General features: G+C 35.5%; 1 protein-coding gene across 1 annotated transcript; it reads right to left on the reverse strand.

Annotated features, from left to right (window-relative positions):
* Nucleotides 1-17: 17 nt before the first annotated feature.
* LOC113768107 (beta-galactosidase 10) lies at nt 18-17796 on the reverse strand. The gene is made up of 19 exons (XM_027312349.1): nt 17420-17796; nt 17208-17303; nt 16530-16642; nt 16223-16289; nt 16030-16122; nt 13281-13424; nt 12468-12556; nt 9511-9616; nt 9254-9341; nt 9015-9133; nt 7776-7940; nt 6539-6747; nt 5353-5462; nt 5023-5132; nt 3380-3487; nt 2455-2565; nt 1625-1836; nt 609-945; nt 18-334 (listed from the first exon to the last, which is right to left on the reverse strand). Exons 1-19 carry the CDS (start codon nt 17618-17620, stop codon nt 224-226), a joined length of 2589 nt encoding a protein of 862 aa, XP_027168150.1. The 5' UTR covers nt 17621-17796; the 3' UTR covers nt 18-223.
* Nucleotides 17797-19378: the final 1582 nt, after the last annotated feature.

Below are 19378 nucleotides of genomic sequence, written 5' to 3' on the forward strand. Positions count from 1 at the left end.
TTGCAAGAAAGATCAGGTTCGATGGAAAAGTAGTGTTCGATTTTTGACCAACGAAAAATGATTGCATCTGAATTTGTAGAAATTGGACTGCTAGAAGAAGTGATTAGAGCCACTTTTTTGTTGGGCAAAACTGTCAACTTCAACACAAACATCTTCATGAAATGGCACAATTGATGAATTCATTTGTAACTGATTTCCAGCAATGTCACTGGATTAGGAAATTTCAGCTACAAACTACTTCAACAGCAAGTCTTTTTGCCCTTCCAGGACACAATCCGGTGTTAAAATTTCCTTTCCCGACTTCCAAAACACAGTCGTTTCTGTGCAAGCAAACCTGATCACCAAAATCCACTAAGTGTCAAATAGAACACATCTGCAATTCTTCAAGTTTCAAAGAGCAAATAGAATCAATAGTTACTAAACCATTAAAATGTCCGGCTTTTGATCATTCAACTAAACTTTCTGGTCAAAATGGCTGATCAACTCTTTAAACCTATATTCTTGATGACTCCATTTAATTCAGCTGTTAAGAAAGACAGATGCCTATAGAAGCAACTTGCACTAGAACTCTAAACAATAAAAGCTATGGCGACTCTTTTTACTCGTACCTTTTCGATGAATGAAGCTGAATTAGCATCATGACAGTCTCCCTTGGCATAGGATCCACAATTCCCTGTAGGTGTTCCAAAGCTTGCAAATTTCACAGCTGAAATGCGAGCATTCATAGGACAAACCAACTGAACTGTTGCTTTATTTGTGAGGTTTTCATTTCCAGCCTTCTGAAAGTAATTGAGGTCAAATGAAGGATGATCCTCTGAAACATGAGCACAGACAACTGAAATTTTTCGTTGGAAGAATCTAATTTGAGTAGGATCCCCGCCCTTCTCCTCAAAGATCACCAAGACATTTCCTGATGGCTTGAACCAGGACCTTGGAATATGGTACCTTACAAGGAAGAATGGAACTTCTACTTCAGAATAGAATGTAACACGCAGACAAAAGGAACATGAAACAAAACTAGTCTCAATTCTTTAAATGTAACACAGAAGTCTAAATGCTATGACATAATCAGCAATTTTACTCCAGATCGAAGTTCAGGACATTAACAACATAAAATAAAGACTTTATTGAATAACATTAGCACCAATAGTCTGGTGTAGTATAAGCATAAAGTTTCAGGACAAGCAATAGCCGATTCATTTTGACTCGAGGAAACCCCAAAGTTTGTCAAGCAGGTGCATCTTTAACAGAATTCCATCAGGGCAATGTCTTCTCTGGCCAGTAAGCTGCCCTTAACCACAAAACATCCTTTATTTTCCCTTTTCCTGCCTTTGTTTTTCTTTATTTCTTTTCTTATTTTTGTGGGAGGAGGATTGGTATGTTTGTGAGTTTATAAAGGGGGAATTAGATACCTTTGGATTCATAAGTATTGTATATTTAGTAAAGTAACAATCAAACAATTGCTTCCAACTCAACTAATATAAAGCTTTGGCTGCTGGCAACAAATGAGCCGAAGATAACACGCAAACATCAATAGCCAACTACAATTTAATCAATGAAAAAGATACAGATACTCCCATAGTCAGACACCATCAGTGTTCAATGAGTTCGCCACAGAACTTACCATCTTTGTGTTGGTTCTCCACATCCAGTGCTGCACTTGTTGGGACTAAATTTGCCTCTATAGTTGCAGTAAAGGACACACTCTTCGTGTTTAGAGCTTTTCCTAGGCCAGTATCTGCCAATTTCTTCTCCATTCAACCAAGCCAAACCTTTACCCATGTGAAGCACGTCAAGTCCAACAGGCTCATTTCCAGGAGGAGAGTCCACTACAATCTGAAGGACCACATAAGATAATTTTTCCCTATTTGATACTCAGTATAGAAAAAAATAATTCATAATTAAGTTTTCAAGATTTACTTTGCTTTTTGTCCAAAATATAAGCTTTTATTACCCAATAGGTCCTTTGGATTCTTGTTTTTAAAGACAAACGCCAATAAATGGTACATTCTACAATCTGTAAGAGAAAATATCTTAAACACAAAACTGTGTACCTAGAGAAAGCAAATTTCAAGAAGTTAATAAGCTAAAAAGTAACCACAAACTTAAAATTGAAAAGGTGTTAGGGGAATTTTGATGATTTGGAAAAAGTCTACTAAGTTATTTTTAATTACATGAAGCAAATAAAATTGGATCAAGTTTGATGACATCTTGTTTCACTTGATACAGAAGTGGCGCACATCTGAAAAGAAATCTTTACTTAGGTAATGTTGGGCTTTGGTTTTATCCCACCAACCATTTTATATAATGATTTAATAAATTAACATTTCTTCAAATTCTATCAGAAAGCTGACAGAAGTTTTTAAGTGAAATAGGAATTTCACGAAACTCAAATGTGTTTGAGCAGAAAAAATTGTTCAAATCATGTTCTGTCACATATCGTTTAGCTTATACCTTGTACCATGTCAGGGGTTGTTCTTTTGGTGGTTCTGTAGTGGATACCCAGTTTGAACTGTTCAAACCATCTCCCTGGTATACCTTTAGATGTTCTCCTTGCAATCCAATCTGAAAACATCATAAGACAATCATGATAAAATATTCCGAAAATTCTCCAAGAAAAAAAAAAAATAGAAGTTACTTTTTTTTTATCAAATTCCATGATTACTACTTAAACTCTTGTCTGAATCCTCATATTTATCTAAGTTTCAATTATACAATTTATTAATCCATTGACTTATTCATCAAGCAACAACTCGCTCATATAGAGTCAAAATACATTTGGATTCTGAAGGAGGGGTCATTTTTTTCAGGGCTAGAGACAACGTGCTCATGAATTGTTAAATATGTATGCATGGAAGCAACACTTAACAAAGGAAAGGACAAAATCAAACTAAAAGACGAAAAGAAAAGTGGTCTCTTTAACCATAAAAGATGACTAACCACAAGGAACTAGCTAAGTCCAGAGAAAAGAAAGACATTAGAATAAGGACAATAGGCAGAAAGGAACACTAAAGGCAGCGCAGTTTTACATTCTTAACTAAAAGTTACACTAAAGAATCAAAATCCTGATATCTTATAGTCCTATAATGCCATAACTAGTGTAAATAATCTAATCAAATTATTCCAAGCCATCCGCCAAGAAAAGGGCTTCCAGTGACAGAAAATATCCATCAAAAAGAAGTAAAAATTACATAATTACCCCAGAGTAACTATGAGAGTATAGAAAATAAATATTGTTATTTGTTACCCTAGAGTAATTATGAGAGTATAACAAATAAATATCGTCGAAAGAAAAGTGTTTGTAGAAGATAAAACAAATAATCAGAAATAACAAAGAATTATACTGGAGGCCTCGTCTTTCCCGATAGAAATGCAATACCTTATGGGCCCACGTATATCTAGACAAATCTAGAGTTCCATTCTTAAGCCCCAGAATTTTCACGCTGCTTGGACCAGCTCCAACCCAGTCATAGAAAGGTCCTGCATTCTATAAAGCGAATGCGACATCAAAATAAGAATTGCGACTGTTAAAATGAATCAATACCACCCAATAGATATGTGACTAGCAGTTCGTCTGGATCAGTAAGTTATCCTAGAGATAGCTGTCTTTTATAACATTTAAAATGTCACTTTCCACTGTCAAAATGTCTGCTCATTGTAATACCATATAATAAAAAAAAAATTACACCTTGCACAAAATCAAGATGAATTATATTAGACCACTTTTACATGGGAAAGCATGTTTCTGTATAGCAACTAATATGTACCTGATTTTGACTTCCAATTACACAAGGAAAGATTAGGATAACTCATTTTTAGCACAAAATGTTCAAATATTACTGCAAAGAAATGAAGTAAAAGGCACATTGATGTCAGTAATCTGATTTTGAGAAAATCTATGAATAGCTTATTTGATTTTCCAATTTTCTTTTATGTATCTTTCAGACCAAAATGAAGTGCTTCTGTGCTGGAAAAGTAACAATGATGTACATGCATCAAGCCGGTATCTCAAAGCTCCATAGTCAATTGGCCAGACTTTTCCCGCTTTTGACTAGTCCCTAAGCGCCCTATTCTTTAATTGTTTAACAAGCAGACGTCTTCCACATCATTCATAGATAACACATGTTAGGTAGATTTGACAGAGTACATGGCTTATTGTGTACATGCAAATGAAAGGAAACAGCTTTCCCAGGAGCAGTTTAGTCTAGGCATCTTATCAAAATTGTAACTCCTACTAGAGTAATGAAAGCCATCATGAGTTGACTAAGAATACCATACACTACATGCAAAACTACTGTACAACACACCCTGAGATTACAAGATCATGTACCAGGTCATGTAGTGGTAAAGTTTTGGGATTCCCAGTTCACAATTGAAGATTGTTCTCTTTCTAAAAGGGATTGGAAGTGAAGAACATACATTGTCATCCCTTCAGTGCATTGCTGCTTAGATAGTAGCAAATTTAAGCACCATTCTTAAGATTATGAACCTTTATAAAAGTTCTTGGTGGCAAACCCAGATCTCAATGTTCTAGTCAACTTTGTTAAGTCTGACATTGAAAATGTGACTTCTAGCTGAGGAGGCCTTGGTCTAGTGGCTAAGGTTGAGGCCCCAAGATTTAGAGGTGCTAGGTTCAAGTCGCCCTTCCCTCCCTTGCTTAAAAAATTTTTCCTAAAAAGGAAAAAAAAGACTTCTATTCTTGACACCATTTCTTAAGAGGAACTTAAGTGAACTACATATCATATCCCAGCAATTCCATTTTTATGGCTTTGATAAGCAGACCATTATTTTATTAACTCGTACCCTGGCTGCTCATGCAGGCATGTAGCAACTCTAATGCTCATTGAGGACCAAGTAGTTAACAATGCAAGTGAACACACGAGACTTTGTTGTGCTAATAAGCAAAGCAATTTTCATTAAATGACATCATATTTGCACATACAGGAAACTAGCAACTTATTAAGCTAATCCACTACCAAGTAACTATGCTGATAAATACATGCCACATGCCAAACAACTTACTTGTAGCCCGACTGTCATGCTCAATATAGCAATATCATTCTTTCCTGCCTTGAGAATTATGGGGCTCATAAACTTAAAGGTGGATACTGTTCCGTTTCCTGTACCAGTAGCTGAAGAACAACATTCAAATAATGAGTTCAATCTTAAAAAGAACCATCTGCACAGATCAAAAACTGCCCATTCAGTTTTTATGAATCATTCGCTGATTGGCATATACTTGGCAAAGCAGCAATAACTTGAAACGATGCACTAGATGGTCATCCTAACTTGCAATTAACCTAATTGCTAGCTCATTTTGAACTAAACAGAAAAATTATGATGCAGTAAAACCTTGAAGTTTCTCATTAACAAAAGCATGGAGTGCATGACCCTTGGATTCAACTAAAAGCATTGCACTGCTTCCATTTCTCAAGCAATCTTCATTTTCATCAACAAGGAAACTGTCAAAAGGAAAAGACATGACATGATCGTCAACAAAAGGTACCCTTAATCATTTAGAAGCAAACAAAGTCATGAATTTTTCACCATTTGTTAATTGAAATGCTGCTGTTTTGATTATAACTTACATGTTTCAAGAATACATAAGTTAGCCAGGCATCTCTCAGTAGATTTGAGAAACTTCGCCACAGTCAAGAGCACTCAAGTACATAATATGCCATAGTCAGGACCAAAAGAATTAATTAATAAATAACTAAATGAATTTACTAAAAAGACACAGACGGGTTATGAATGAAAACGTCCAACATTTAATAAACTAAAAAGCTTGCTAAATTTTGGTTATGTTGGCACATTGCATGTAACTGTACACTATTCAACAATTTTAACCACAACACAGAATATATTTATTCTTGTGTCACAAAACTATCATGAAATTAGACAGGTAAATGAATCTCAAAAGTGAAATCAAATTAGCAAACATCTATCCAGTTGGAAAAGTTGATGATTACCAAACCTCATGTCATAAATAGAAGATTAGATACGCTTGAGTTATATGCTTAAAAAAGTCTAGTTGTGAAGTGGTAGGAGCAACAAATCACTAAAAACCAAAGAAGAAATTTAGAAGCCCCAAAAGCAAATCTGGAAGATTCACCACCACTCATTGACTGAAGCACTAGTGTAATCTGCAGTAAAATTCATATGTGACTTGAGTATCCTATTTCATATTCAAATCCTTCAATTTGCTTTTAAAATGTTGTACACAGTGTCCAGTTCACATGTAAGAAATTTACTATACTACCAAACTTGCGATTAAAAAAAGGACATGAATTCATGGAAAAATTAGCAAACTTGATCTGCCAATACACATAACTGTGGTTGAAATGTATATAAAAAATAAACCACAGGAAAGCAAATTGGGTGTTTGAGGCTAGACTTTCCAGTCTAAAACAAGTTCCTTATTAACCAATCGAATATAATAGCAGAGAATAGAGGCATAATAATAGCATTCAGGCACACTTGCACAATGTAATGCAAAATATGAATGAAATTATCATAATATCTCTGAAGTGTGACCAACCTTGTGGTATACCAGAGGTAGTCTGTTGTATCTTTAGTGGTGTTAATGTGATCAACAAAGCCATTGTTAGTGAAATCAGCTTGGCCCCATATCATGGCTTTCTCCTGGTACACTTCCCATGTAACACCTTTTAAGTCCCTATTTGGTGATAATGTTGATGACGTAAAGTTTGATGGGACCATCTCAACTACAGAAGTTTGGTATCCAACCTAATGCAAAGAGAAGAAAGGAGTAGAAAATTAAACGACAGCCCAGTTTTCAAGTTAAAAGACAGAAAAAGTTTTCCTTGTGGGATATCAACTAAATCAACATCTTTTATCGTGGTAAAGGTAATACATTTTGTCACATTTGGTAAATAAAAGGAGAATCACATTCCTCTTGACAACTTAAGTTATTGGATGAGCTCGTTTACATATGATCCTACAGCCGACAGAACTCCTTAGTTGAAATCTCACTGCCACTCGTTACAATATTAGACTTGTTTGGCACACGTCAATAAAAGAAAAAGGTTTAGAGTCCACATGTGTGTAAGTATTATAAGCACATACATTATGAAATATCTCACTCCTTTTTTAACCATCTCACGTTCATAGATCAGGTTGTGGTACAATATATTGAATGTCTCTTTACCAGAGAACAGAATCAAAATGCAGAAAACTAGACCCTTTCTGCAGTAGCTATAACTGTTTCTATAGTTCATGTTGTCTCTGAATGATAAATGGTTGAACATTCCAATTGGCAGGTAACAGAGGCTTTGAAGAAAGATTGCTTCATATATGTTTCATCATCAACGAATCATTTACAGCATGACCAACAGCTGTCGGGGAGTCAGGATAACTAGTATGAGAAAATAAGGTCTGTCGTTCTTTTAGTTGGTATTTAGTGCACTCCTTCACTTGTTTCCTTGCAAGCATATAAGAACAGCAAGTACAATTTAAGCATCATCTTTCTCGCACTACATTTTACTGCTCATGATAACATACAAGACAAAATGATGAAATGTGAATATTTGACATTTCAGATGGGGAAAGATTAACTCAAGTGGCATATATCAGAATATTTTGATAAGAGAGCCAGATGAATTCAACCAAATTGACATTATTGGAACTTCTTTCAATCAATGTCAAAAGTGCTACACAAATTTCTTATTATTCAGCAGAATTTATGTAATTTATAATGCATGAAACAATAAATCTCCCGAAACATTAAAATATCAAGCTTCTATTAAAAAACTTACCTTTGCAGTGTTGAACACAACATTTTTGCAGTCTGGCAGTATGCTAACTGACCATGCAGGCAGGTAATATGACTTGTTTCGGAACTGTACCGTTTTGTCATTTTTATCATCCATATTGGAAATGAATGCAGCACAATTTCCAGACATGTCTTCGTATACATCAGCCTAAATGAATGTGGATATTCAGTTGGCATTTCAGTGATTAAGCAACAGCTAAACAGAAGAATCAATGCTTAGTCACAAACATTGCATTTAGCCAAAGAAAAATCCCCTCTTGTAGTCGAATGTGTGCAAAGAAGACAAGACTTTCGAGAGTGCACAGAAAATTTGGAGTCACCTTCACTTTAACTCTGTTCGATTTTCTTTAGGAAAAGTTTTTCAAAAGATACAAAATAGGAAAAAGCATAGATACAATTTCCGCTTAAATCTTCAAGTTAAACCATGACAAGATATGTCAAGCCACCATTTTCATTGCTATGAATTCTCTTGTCAGGAAAAGGTTAAGAGTTATGAGTGGCACCAGTTTGTAGAACACTGAGGACATAATAGCTCAACAGATATAATAGCTAAAGAAAGAGTATTTGCAATTGGAAAATCAGCTTCATTCCCTTGGCAGTTTTTATAGATATAGCAGAGTCGTTCTCAAGTTGCACACTTACCAAAATCATATTTTTTTCTTTTTCCTGTTCTTCCTCTTTTTTCTTTTGTCCACCACTGGAAGAAATACTTTGTGTTTAGAAAATGAATGATTGACAACAGATTGCCGGGCAGTTGCCTTGCTCAATTTTTTTCCAAAGACTATGGTTTTACATGATACCACCAAAGAATCATGAAAGTACAAATTCAACTAGATTAAAATCTTTACAGGAATTCTGCACCAAAAACAGCAAACAAATATGAAAAGAAGTAAGCTCGAGGCATTAGCTGTGTCTCTTCATGGTTTTAATGAAGCTTTCAGAAGATGTGGGACTTGAGTGTTTGAATTTGCAGCTCAAGAGTTATATATCCCGAAACTAAACCAAGTCTACATTGCCTATAAGTTTCAGAATCATTTGGAATTTCTGATGCTAAAAAACAATCAGTGCAATAACTATTATTCGACAAACAGGTGATATAGCTAGAGAAATCAAGTACCAATTATCAGACAAATAGAGTACCAAGTGCAATTGGGCTGATTGCCAAAAGAAAACTCACAATATGGGCATAGAAGAGTAAAGGATCAAAAAGGACAACAGTTACCTCCTGCAAAGGACCCAGTGACAGCAATGATGGTTCACTGCCCAGCAAAACATTCTCGCATAATTTTATAGCTTTATGAAGATCTTTAAGATGTCCCCACTTTGGAAGCCTTGCTAGCCCTGGAATCCATGTGAGAATCTATCAAGTCAATCTGTAATGCTATTTCACATTTGATCTATGAGCTTTCACAAGTCCAAGCATTTGTAGTTTGTCTTTATCAGCCAGAAACACATGCTCACCATATTCGTCAATGGGTGCATCGTAATCGTAACTAGTGGTTATGAATGGGCCCCCTGAAGTCCGGCCAAAGTTTGTCCCACCATGGTACTGCAGGAAAAGAAAATCATGAAACTGGAATAGGTGTAGAAGACGAGACAGAATGGCTTTTATCTATTATTCTGAGCTCCACATTTTACCACTTTGTAAAGGAGGAATTACTAAAGAAAACACGCCCATATACTAAAAAAATGACCAAATTCTCAGCTTAAGAGAGTACCATGTAATAGTTATGCAAGCTTCCTCCTTTCTGGAAAAAGCGGGCAACAGAATAAGCAACATCTTCCACAGGCCTGTGTGGATCTCTGGACCCAAATGTCTTGAACCTTTGAAAAGAATGGAGTGCATGATCAATGAGAAAATTGCATGACTTTAAAAAATGTTTTTCTGTGTCAAGGACAAGATATTGCAACTGGTAGTCATTTTATACTGTAGACAATGGAATTTTAATTAAATTCTAAAAATTACCGTTGGTCTATAAGTCATTTCTACGGCTTAGTTTTATTCAATTGAGTGTGGCCATATGTCATGCACACTTGGAAACTTGGCTATTCAGTAGCCAATTATGTCTCTCCACGTGCTGAGATGAGGTGTTGCGGCCACTTAAAATCGCCAGGATACTGCTGCCAATTAAATTATGCCACGTCACATGTCTATGTGATTTGGCAAAATTATGGATAAATATCTAAATAATTATTTCTTTATTACAGAAATAATATCTAGAGTTATTTAATCCATGTAGATGTTTTATATACTGCAATAGCTTATCCAATCAAATGGCACCATGTAATATGTCCCTACAAGTCTGGCCAATCAAGGGAATATTTCTTAAGTATTATCTCTTTGTTAATAAATACAAAATGAAGAGATAATATTTAACTGGCACAGTCCTAATATGACTGCATGTCTTGCCGGAAAAGTAGAGTGGTATACATGTTTTCAACCTCTACCTCATACCACAACTATAAATAGGAGTCCCTCTACCAAGTCGAGGGACATCAAAGAGGCATCTCATACGCTCAAGTATTGAAGCTCCAAGCTACAAAAGTTTGGATCGTCAAGCTCTTCAAGTCTTCCATATATCAAGACTTGAGTCTTCAAATATTTTCTAGATTCTTCAAATCTTCCATATCAAGATTTGAAAGAATTAGTGGTCGATCTAAGAACAAGCTACAAAGCCCTTGGATTAGCGTTCGAAGGGAAGAATCAAAGGGAACTCTCTAAAAACTCGAGAAAATTCCAGAGACTGTACTCACATATTTTTCTAAATTTATATATTGCATATTTGTCGTGTATTTTTCCTTATCGTTTTGCATACTTGAAATTTTATCGCGTACAAATACCAGTGATAATCCTTACATGAAGCGGGAGGAGACAAAAGCTAGCCCCTTTCAATTTATCCAAAATGGAAAAACATCAGAAATAACCCAATCGAATTAAGTCAATGACCAAATTTTCAGTTGATAAGCAGGGAGACTTTTTTCCCATTAGCACACATGCACTTATGTGCACATTCTCTTGGACAATAACTACCAAGAAAAATATCCAAATAAGCAATGGATACTAGAAGACCAATAGCTTAGAGGAAATCTTGAAAGTAGAGCCCACTTCAAAGTCAATTAATGCGATGGTTTTGAAATAGATACAGAAGATTATTTGAGAAGAATGCAGAAGATGATGGTTACAGTTTGCATAAGTCAAAAGCGGTTGTTGTAGACATAAAGATCTATTGTCTTTTTTATCTCACTCTGTGTATCTGGTGTGTTATATTGAATACTGGAAACCTTCTAGTTCCAAGCAGATGGGCAAATTATAGGCTCTAAAAGAATTGAAAGCCAATGCCAAAAACATTATGCTGCAAAGATGATATGTTGGCGTAAATGGTTAGATATGGTGATTATAACAAGAATATGGATATGCTGCACGTCAAGCCCAAGTTCATGTATAAGAAAGGCAACTTCATGTCCATTGATAACTATTACAGGTAAACAATTATTTGACAACAATCACTAAAAAATCTTTATATGACAATCATAGCCTTGCAAGGGTCTTTCTATCTGTTTTTAAACAGACAAGCATGAAGTTTGAATTATGTTGGTCAACACGTATGCTCTCTGATGTACTACAGGAACCCAATTCCTTGTTTATAAGAGGTTAATTTCAAGTTATTATTATGGGGCAAAGTAGGCCGCTTATAACCACTCTATCCTCATATAAGCAGATACGCTCTCGAGCTAGACTTGGTCTATTCACTTGCATTTTGTTTAAGAACCCACCACATGTCATGGGACAAAAAAGTCAAGGACACTAACCAAATGGGCCCACCGTAGGCGGCTTATGATCGCTCTATTTCCCAACACAGGAAACCACCCAACATTAGATACTCTCAAGGTAGACATAGTGTATCTAATTGCATCCTTCAAGAACCCACAAGGTATCATGTGACAAAATATAGTGGATACTTATAAAAGAGGATGTAATAACAACATTTGGAGCTCCTGATTATCCTTTAGTGCAGGTTCATCATCAAAGTGATTTTCCATCCAACCTTTTGACCTAGAGCCTGTGGAATCAATCCAAAAGTGATGAAAGGAAATTCAAAAGATGAAATACATAATGGTCAAGGTATAGATGTATGTCTTGCTCAATAACATCTTGGACAATATTAGAAACTCAAAAGTCTGCTCTTCTCTATGAGGTGGAAGGGGAAAAGAATGGTGGTTAATAGGAATACTGCCAAATAAGTAAAAAAGCTCGTGCTTTTCTCTATCTTGTCAATATTGCTCTGCACTATTATGTTTTCATGAAAAGAGAACATCCAAGGAACATTTACTTTTAGACCTTATAAAAAACTGGATGTTTACAATGATAAAATTTGCAGCGTCCTAATTTGACAGGATTTTTCCAACACCAAACACACATACTGATACTAGTTCGGATTTTTCTTTTATTGAAATCATGGTTTTATGGCGTCAAGATTTTATTTGTGCTATAAAAATTGTATAAAGTATGAAATGAAGAAAAGAACAACCATCCAAAAAAAAAAGGAAAAGTTATAAATACATGCTTCTGGCATAAATATCCAAGATCACTGGCAGTATACAAGAACACAGATGTGATTATACTGAAATGAGTATAGAAAAATTAGTATATTAGAATAGAAAAGTAAAACTGTACCATCCAGGCCAATTTTCAGTCCAAATTTTGGGCGTGTTTGGAGAGATTGGTTTGAATTGATCACAGTAAAATGAATTACACGTATCAATCTGCAGAGAAGTTAAGTAAAATGGTATTCATGGTGAAAATGATGTAACTGAATCCACATTGCATTAAGCAAACTAAGGAGAAAATATTGTAATAAAATTGAACGGAGATTCACTTTAAGGATCAAGAGATAAGTGGATTTATCTACTTTGAACTGTCATGATATGGTTTTATTGTCAGAGGGATGTTTCTTTGCAATTTGAATTTTACCCAATTAAAATCAGCCAGCCTCATTCCTCCTATTTATTACATGTCAATCTAAGAATGAATAGCTCAAATTTTCAAGTGGAATATGAGATTGGAGAAAGGTTTCGTTACCTAACCTTGTAGGGACATATTGGACTCATTGTTTTGTGCATTTCTCTAACAACCTAATCTTGTGGAAGTTCCATTTGAGTTTAAAATGCTTGTGTGGAGCATGGCCTACGGTCCAACCTGTTGACTATGTGAGCTAGCCAAAGCCACTACTCATGGTCTAATAATGCCTGGGAATGGAAAAATTTTGGTGCATGACGATGCTAAACAATGGAACAAAATTGATGTGGTACTTGGATAGACTACATGGTGTATGAGTGGTGCCATAGACCATGCATGTCAGTTTTATTACTCAAATGACACTGTAGCTGAAGTCCTACCATCACTCATACTTCAATTGCCTAAATAAAAACTAGTACACTAACAGTGAATTCATCCATCTATTTAAGAGGTCAAGAATGACATGCTTACCACATGATCTGGAACATCAAATTGCTGGCACATCATCCAAGGTACACTCGTATTTTGAGAATTCGCCATTCTAGCAGCCCACAAAGCATATCTTTTGCCTCCTTCTCCATAAGCTGCTTCATAGTAACCATACTCATTTTCTACCTGCAGGACACAAAGTTGTAAATGTACTTCTGGTTTAAAGAAATGGAGGATCAAAACATAAAACAGCAGAGAAGTTTTATGCAGTTCCTGACTATATTCTTTTGCAATTCCAACTTTTTCAACACACTTTTAATGTCCTTCAGATTGCACATGGAAGTAGGAAAATGTGAAGGCAAGGACTAGTGTGGAATTTAATGTCATAATTGGTGACCTTTGGGCCCCTTTATTTATTATAAGAATCTTATTAAACAGCAAGTAATTTCAGTCAAGTTCCCAGGCACCTACACCATGAAGATAAGCCAATGGTTACTGGGAATAAGACTGACAGCTGAGGCAAGAATCAACATATATGCTTCTAAAACCGGATGGAACCATAGATATTCATGTACATTGCTTTTCCTTAATCTGAAGAGAGAACTAAATCCCAGTTTGACATTTATTCTAGGCATGTATATCTTTTTTCCAGACATAAAAGCAGAAGTGGAGAATACTATGAGACAATATCCATTCCTTTACAAATTCCTAGCTGGATCAATGCATCACTAACTGTTTTCTCTTATGGGTTCATCTACTGCAAAAGGTTCCCAACTGTCAATCCTTGAAGCACAATAAGTTAAAAAAAGTAGTTCAAATAGGTTTTAGATGCGATATCTCTCACAAAGGTAAGGAGAGGATGGAAAGAATATTTCGCACTGTATATAACCCACCTGAAGCTACCTTGAGAAGCAGCAGGGCTAGTAGAAATTAAACTAAGAAAAACTGAGAGGTCTCTCCAATTTGGCATGGCTCAGGGATTCTTAGTACTCTGTGCCTGTTATTTTTCTTGCAATGATAAGGTTTCTGGGAGCTTGGGATTGGTTGAGGAAGACTTAGTGCTCTAAGACTGTTGGTTGTGTGATAAGACGGTGACAAGGGGCATGTGCTTGCTTTTGCTAAATACTCATTCTGCTTCTAATATGGTGCTCAATTTTCAGCACAAAAGTTGATTATAATTAGGAGACAATATGGTTTAGGTACTCAGTTGGGTGGTGGTTTGGCTTTTCTGTCTTTGACAAACCTTGATACAGGGAAGCAATATGCAGCTATAATCTTCCTATGATATTTGGCATTTAATTCCTGCCATTATGTGGCTGTGTTCATTTTTCACTGAAATGAGAAGGAAAATATAGGACATATAAATCAATAATCGTTAGTAAACTTGGAAATTGCTTTACCAACGCATATAGTATGTTAAAGTTGTCTGAAACCTTTGGAACTATGAAAACTACGCCAAGAACAAAAAAGAAGAAGTTCAGAGAAACTGGAAAGCTTTCTCATTTTGATATCATGTTTTATAGAACTTTCTAACAATCCATTTTCCCTTTTTACCTCTTTTTTCTTTTACCAAATAGACATATCTCATTTATTGCCTTGCAGTCATTTAAGATTCGGAAAGGCAATACTTTAATTGGGTCAGTTATTTGAATCCCTTTATACACAACCAAGCAGGACCGAAAAGATTAAAGAAAAAGTACTCATTCATCAATGTATGTCCTAATCTCTAGGTTTTTTATTAAGACATTGCACAATGATCCGAACATTTTGTCACATCTCTTCCATACGAATATAAATGAAAGCCCACAAGTTTTCACCAGGATAAGTATGGCAATTGAGAGTACAATCAAATTCTCCTTCGCATTCACATGAGTTTATAAATATGCGCTGAAGTATATAACAAAATTTCAGGATTTGTTATGGTCAGCTAGTTGGTTTGTGGTTCGATTTGTCTGGACAATATTTATTAACTTTGAAATGCTTTTGGAAAAGGAGAACGAGGAAAGGAAGAGTTTCTTGGCAAATGAAAGTCAGCAATTGACAAATGACAACAATTCCTCATGGTTGATATCTTCCAATTTGAACTTCATGTAGCAAAGGAGAAACTTGAAGAAAACTGAAATGCAGCGGGCCACTTAAACAGATAGTATGTAATATAATCATTTACGCTATTTGTATACATTTAGTTTTTTTTTTTTTCAAAAAAATTTTGTGGCAAAACTCATGTTGGTCCTCTCAAGTAATATTACATTCCAAAGGTTCCCTCTTCCTTAAAGAAGAAGAAATTATATACCACCTTAAAACTGGCACTCCAGGAAAAATTTAGTGACTATTCAGCAGAATAGATACATTTAAGAACATGAAGCAGAGACAGCAGATTTTAAGACAAAAATAGGAGCCGTCTGGGAGAAAATCCTTTTTGAAGTGGGCTAGACGCCACTTCATTAAGAATGTTAACTAGAAATCCTACTGCAGCAAGTCATTCTAGGTTCAAATCATCACCTCTATGCACTATAAAGTACCACTGTCTAGCCCCCGTTTAAAAAATCCTGCCTGCACATTTGGAAGCCATTTCTTCAACAATACAATTTACTTGCCTCTCAAACAGCTTAACACTTTAGATGATTTTACTGAAAGCTCCACAGTAGTGAAAAGTTATATGAACCAAAGAAAATATCATTTTCAGCAGCTAAGATATGTGAAGGTTCACTAGGTTTCAAATAATAAAACAAATTAAAGCTCCTTTTCATATTTAAACAAAGCAGAGTTAATAGAAAAACAATTTACTTGCCTGGGTTAAGATGATAGGCCCTCCCTGCGATGCAAAAAGCTTTTCTTGCTTCATCAAATTCACTATATATGTCATAAACTTCTGCATGTAGTACTGGAATTCAAAGCAGCCAATGAACATTTGTAAAAGGAATAAGATAAACAGTGCTTTGATGTTTAATATGTCGATTAAATTATGATGATCCAGTACAGACCTTGAAAGGTTCATTGTCAGTTCGGAAAACAGTGCCCGGCACATAATGCAACCAAACAGGCACTCCACTGTACAATTCAGGGTAATTGTTAAAATCTTTTATATCAGCATTTTCACAATAGAAAGATAATGCGCATGAATTTCTCAATATGCTTATACTATCAAGGAACACATATATATTCTAACTTGACCACTTGTGGGATCTAAACATAGGAAATGCATAATATTTGGTTTCATTACTTGCCCACAGATAATATATAATGCTTGGTTTAGGGGAAAAAAAAGTTTAATGTCAACTTTTGGCATACCCAAAGTTCCACTCTGCTGCGACAAATGGACCAATACGTAGTATCATATACATGCCAGCCTGTTGAACGATCTTGCAGAATTTTACCAGATCATACCTTCCTCCAAAGTAGTACTGCAAAAGACCAATTCCAAATTCGCCATAACAAAAATAAGACAAGAGTTACAAGTTAGCCATCATATGCCATCTCTTTTATTCTGTGTAACTCAATGCACACACAGCAGACATAGTTTAGAAAATAATTAGTGAAAAGGGCATGCATTAGGCAGTTTAACTTACAAAGAATGAATAAACTCGAGCTACTTATTAAATTATGAAGGGCATACATGTCATTTTTGTACGAAATGTGCAAAAAAGGGATAAAATGTTTCGGCAATTTATAGTCACAATTGCACTGGACAATGTATATGCTAACATAAAAAATGTAGACACACGACAACCATGTGCAAAAACACAATGAATTTTGTCAATTATTGAAAGTCGGTGTCCAACAATCAATCCCACCAATTCAACTGCAAATCAAACCAATGCCCACCACTAAGTTCACTGTATAAAGCACAAATGTGATTGCGGAGATCCCATACCCACCAAAAAAAGAGAGAGAACAATACAAATAAACACAGCTCAAAATTACGCCATTTCTATCAATCAACCGCAATCGTGCTGGGAAATAACTAACATTGTTCGGCGAAAGCTCATGACCATTCCAGAAGACATAGGTTTCAATGACGTCCACGCCTCCTTCCTTCGCCAACTGGACCAGCCCTGGCCACATCTATCAGAAATTCCACAATTATGCAGTCAGTTCCTAATCATTTTCAAAGACAACTACTAATTATTCACTACAGAAAAAGCACAAATGCAGAAGGAAATACTAGCAGCAATACTGACAGCTGGGACGCTGCGGGGGTAATGAATGGAGGCGGAAATGAGAAGCTTCCTCTGGCCATTGATAATCAAAGAGCGTCGATCATAAGTGATGCTGTAATTAGCAGCTGCTGCTGATGAAAACGTGAATACACAAGTTAGTACTACTAGTATTGTAAATGGTGGGATGAAGATTGAGCAAAGCTTCTTCTTCCTCATTCCCATTTGATAAAGTTACAGAGAAGAGAGGAAGATGAGGCAGAGCAAATGAGCAGAGGTATCATATATAGTACTCCCTAGGCTCAATTCACGAAGGATTTTGCCACTCAGTTTAGCTATTTAACGGCAAACTTTAGTTACCCAAGACAAAGAATTTAGTGTCTCGGGTCTCAAGGCTCTTAATTGGCTAGCACAAACAACTCGTGTACGTAATTATGTACGCAATGTGTGTCTGTGTGTTGTGTATTGTTTTGGGGTGGCGTGGGGTGGGGGAGGGGGGGACAGGAAGTATTGGTGCTGTAGCGGGGCTGTGCGCTTCAGTTCGATTGGTACACTTTTATATTATTTTGTATTACATATTGTTGTAATCAAAATACGTGTAAATGAATAAAATATTTCACATATATTGTATATTAAAAATTTACAGTAACTGGACTGAATTGAACAAGACTCAACAACATCAGCTCATGTGATGGATGTGAGTAATATGAATAGGGTGTAAATGTATTTAATCGAATTGACACTGAAGTGTTTAAGTTTATTTATTTGTTTTTGATGAGTTTAAAGTTCGTTTTATGTATTTAACAAGTTTATCCATGAAACCAAACTTTTAACTAGCTTTTGTTGAATTGAGATAGAATAATTTAAAATTCTATACATAAATCGCACCAAGTTCACACTGCGGTTGAAATTGAACAGATTCTGCATTTTTTTTTTCTGTTGAGTTGAGAAAGAATAACTTAAAATTGTGTATATGAATTGCACTGAGTTCGAGCGGAGGTTGAAATTGAACAAATATTGCATGTTAAATTTATGTTTAGCTTATTAATTGATGAATCAGATAAAACGAGCTCTTACTGATCCTAGTGCAATTTGTGTCTGGAATATTTCATTATCTCTCAACCATAAATATGAGCTGTTAATATTTCATACAATATTAAGTATACTTCCAAAGAGTTCACATAATCTTTCATTTGTTAATTACTAGCAAATTTATGTACAACAATGAAGAACGGGCACCTTAGATTAGTTGGTCTGTGGGTCCCCCTTATATTAGTCTCTGACTTAATTTGATGATAACTTTCTGAGCGTTCTAATCTAATTGTGTGGGTGTGTTGGTTTCTGTCTATGGAAAAAAAAAATGAAGAACTGGCACCTAAAGTTGAAGTGTGTGACTGTGGGTTGCAAGCTGTGCTATCACTCAGCAGGTGAGCATTGAAGGGCATGCTTACCATTCTTAGTAAATGATTGAGCTTTTCTCATTGCGTTCTTTATCCTTTGTTAAAGAGAAAGACGAGTAGCAGCATGATTTACTGGGTAATAACGTCGAACAGCTGGAACATGGATTCTCGAGGTGGATAACGGGGAACCATTTTTATACTACTTATCAAAGATCACAAGACCCTGCTATAAAAGTACAATCTGATCAATGTTGGGATCTCGGGAATGAAACAATTTGAAGTGTTAGTCTTTTTTAATTACTTCTGGCAAATGACATTTTTATTCATTAACATAGTAGCTCCTAACTTTTTAAATTTCTTTAAAAACAAAAAACCCCCCTTTTTTCAATTTTCTGAACAATTTATGTGTATTGTCATTAATAATATGGTAAATGATATTATCATAGCTAATATTTTATTGCCACAATAATCTTTTCCTAATATGACAAACTTACAGTTAGAGGTGTCAAAATGGGTGACTTGGGCAGGTTTGGGTTGGGTAAAATGGGTAATGGGTATAAGTGAGTCAACCCATTTATACCCA

This window comes from Coffea eugenioides, chromosome 4, assembly GCF_003713205.1.
Source record: "Coffea eugenioides isolate CCC68of chromosome 4, Ceug_1.0, whole genome shotgun sequence".
Lineage (NCBI taxonomy): Eukaryota > Viridiplantae > Streptophyta > Magnoliopsida > Gentianales > Rubiaceae > Coffea > Coffea eugenioides.

Bases quoted from the DNA above. Each gene is read 5' to 3' on its own strand.
- LOC113768107 (XM_027312349.1), bottom strand. From the start codon at position 17,620: ATGGGAATGAGGAAGAAGAAGCTTTGCTCAATCTTCATCCCACCATTT. The intron at 9,342-9,510 runs GTACTCTCTTAA...CTTTTCCTGCAG, and splicing joins GCTTGCATAACTATTACATG to TACCATGGTGGGACAAACTT. The intron at 2,566-3,379 runs GTATTGCATTTC...TGATGTTTTCAG, and splicing joins GATATACGTGGGCCCATAAG to ATTGGATTGCAAGGAGAACA.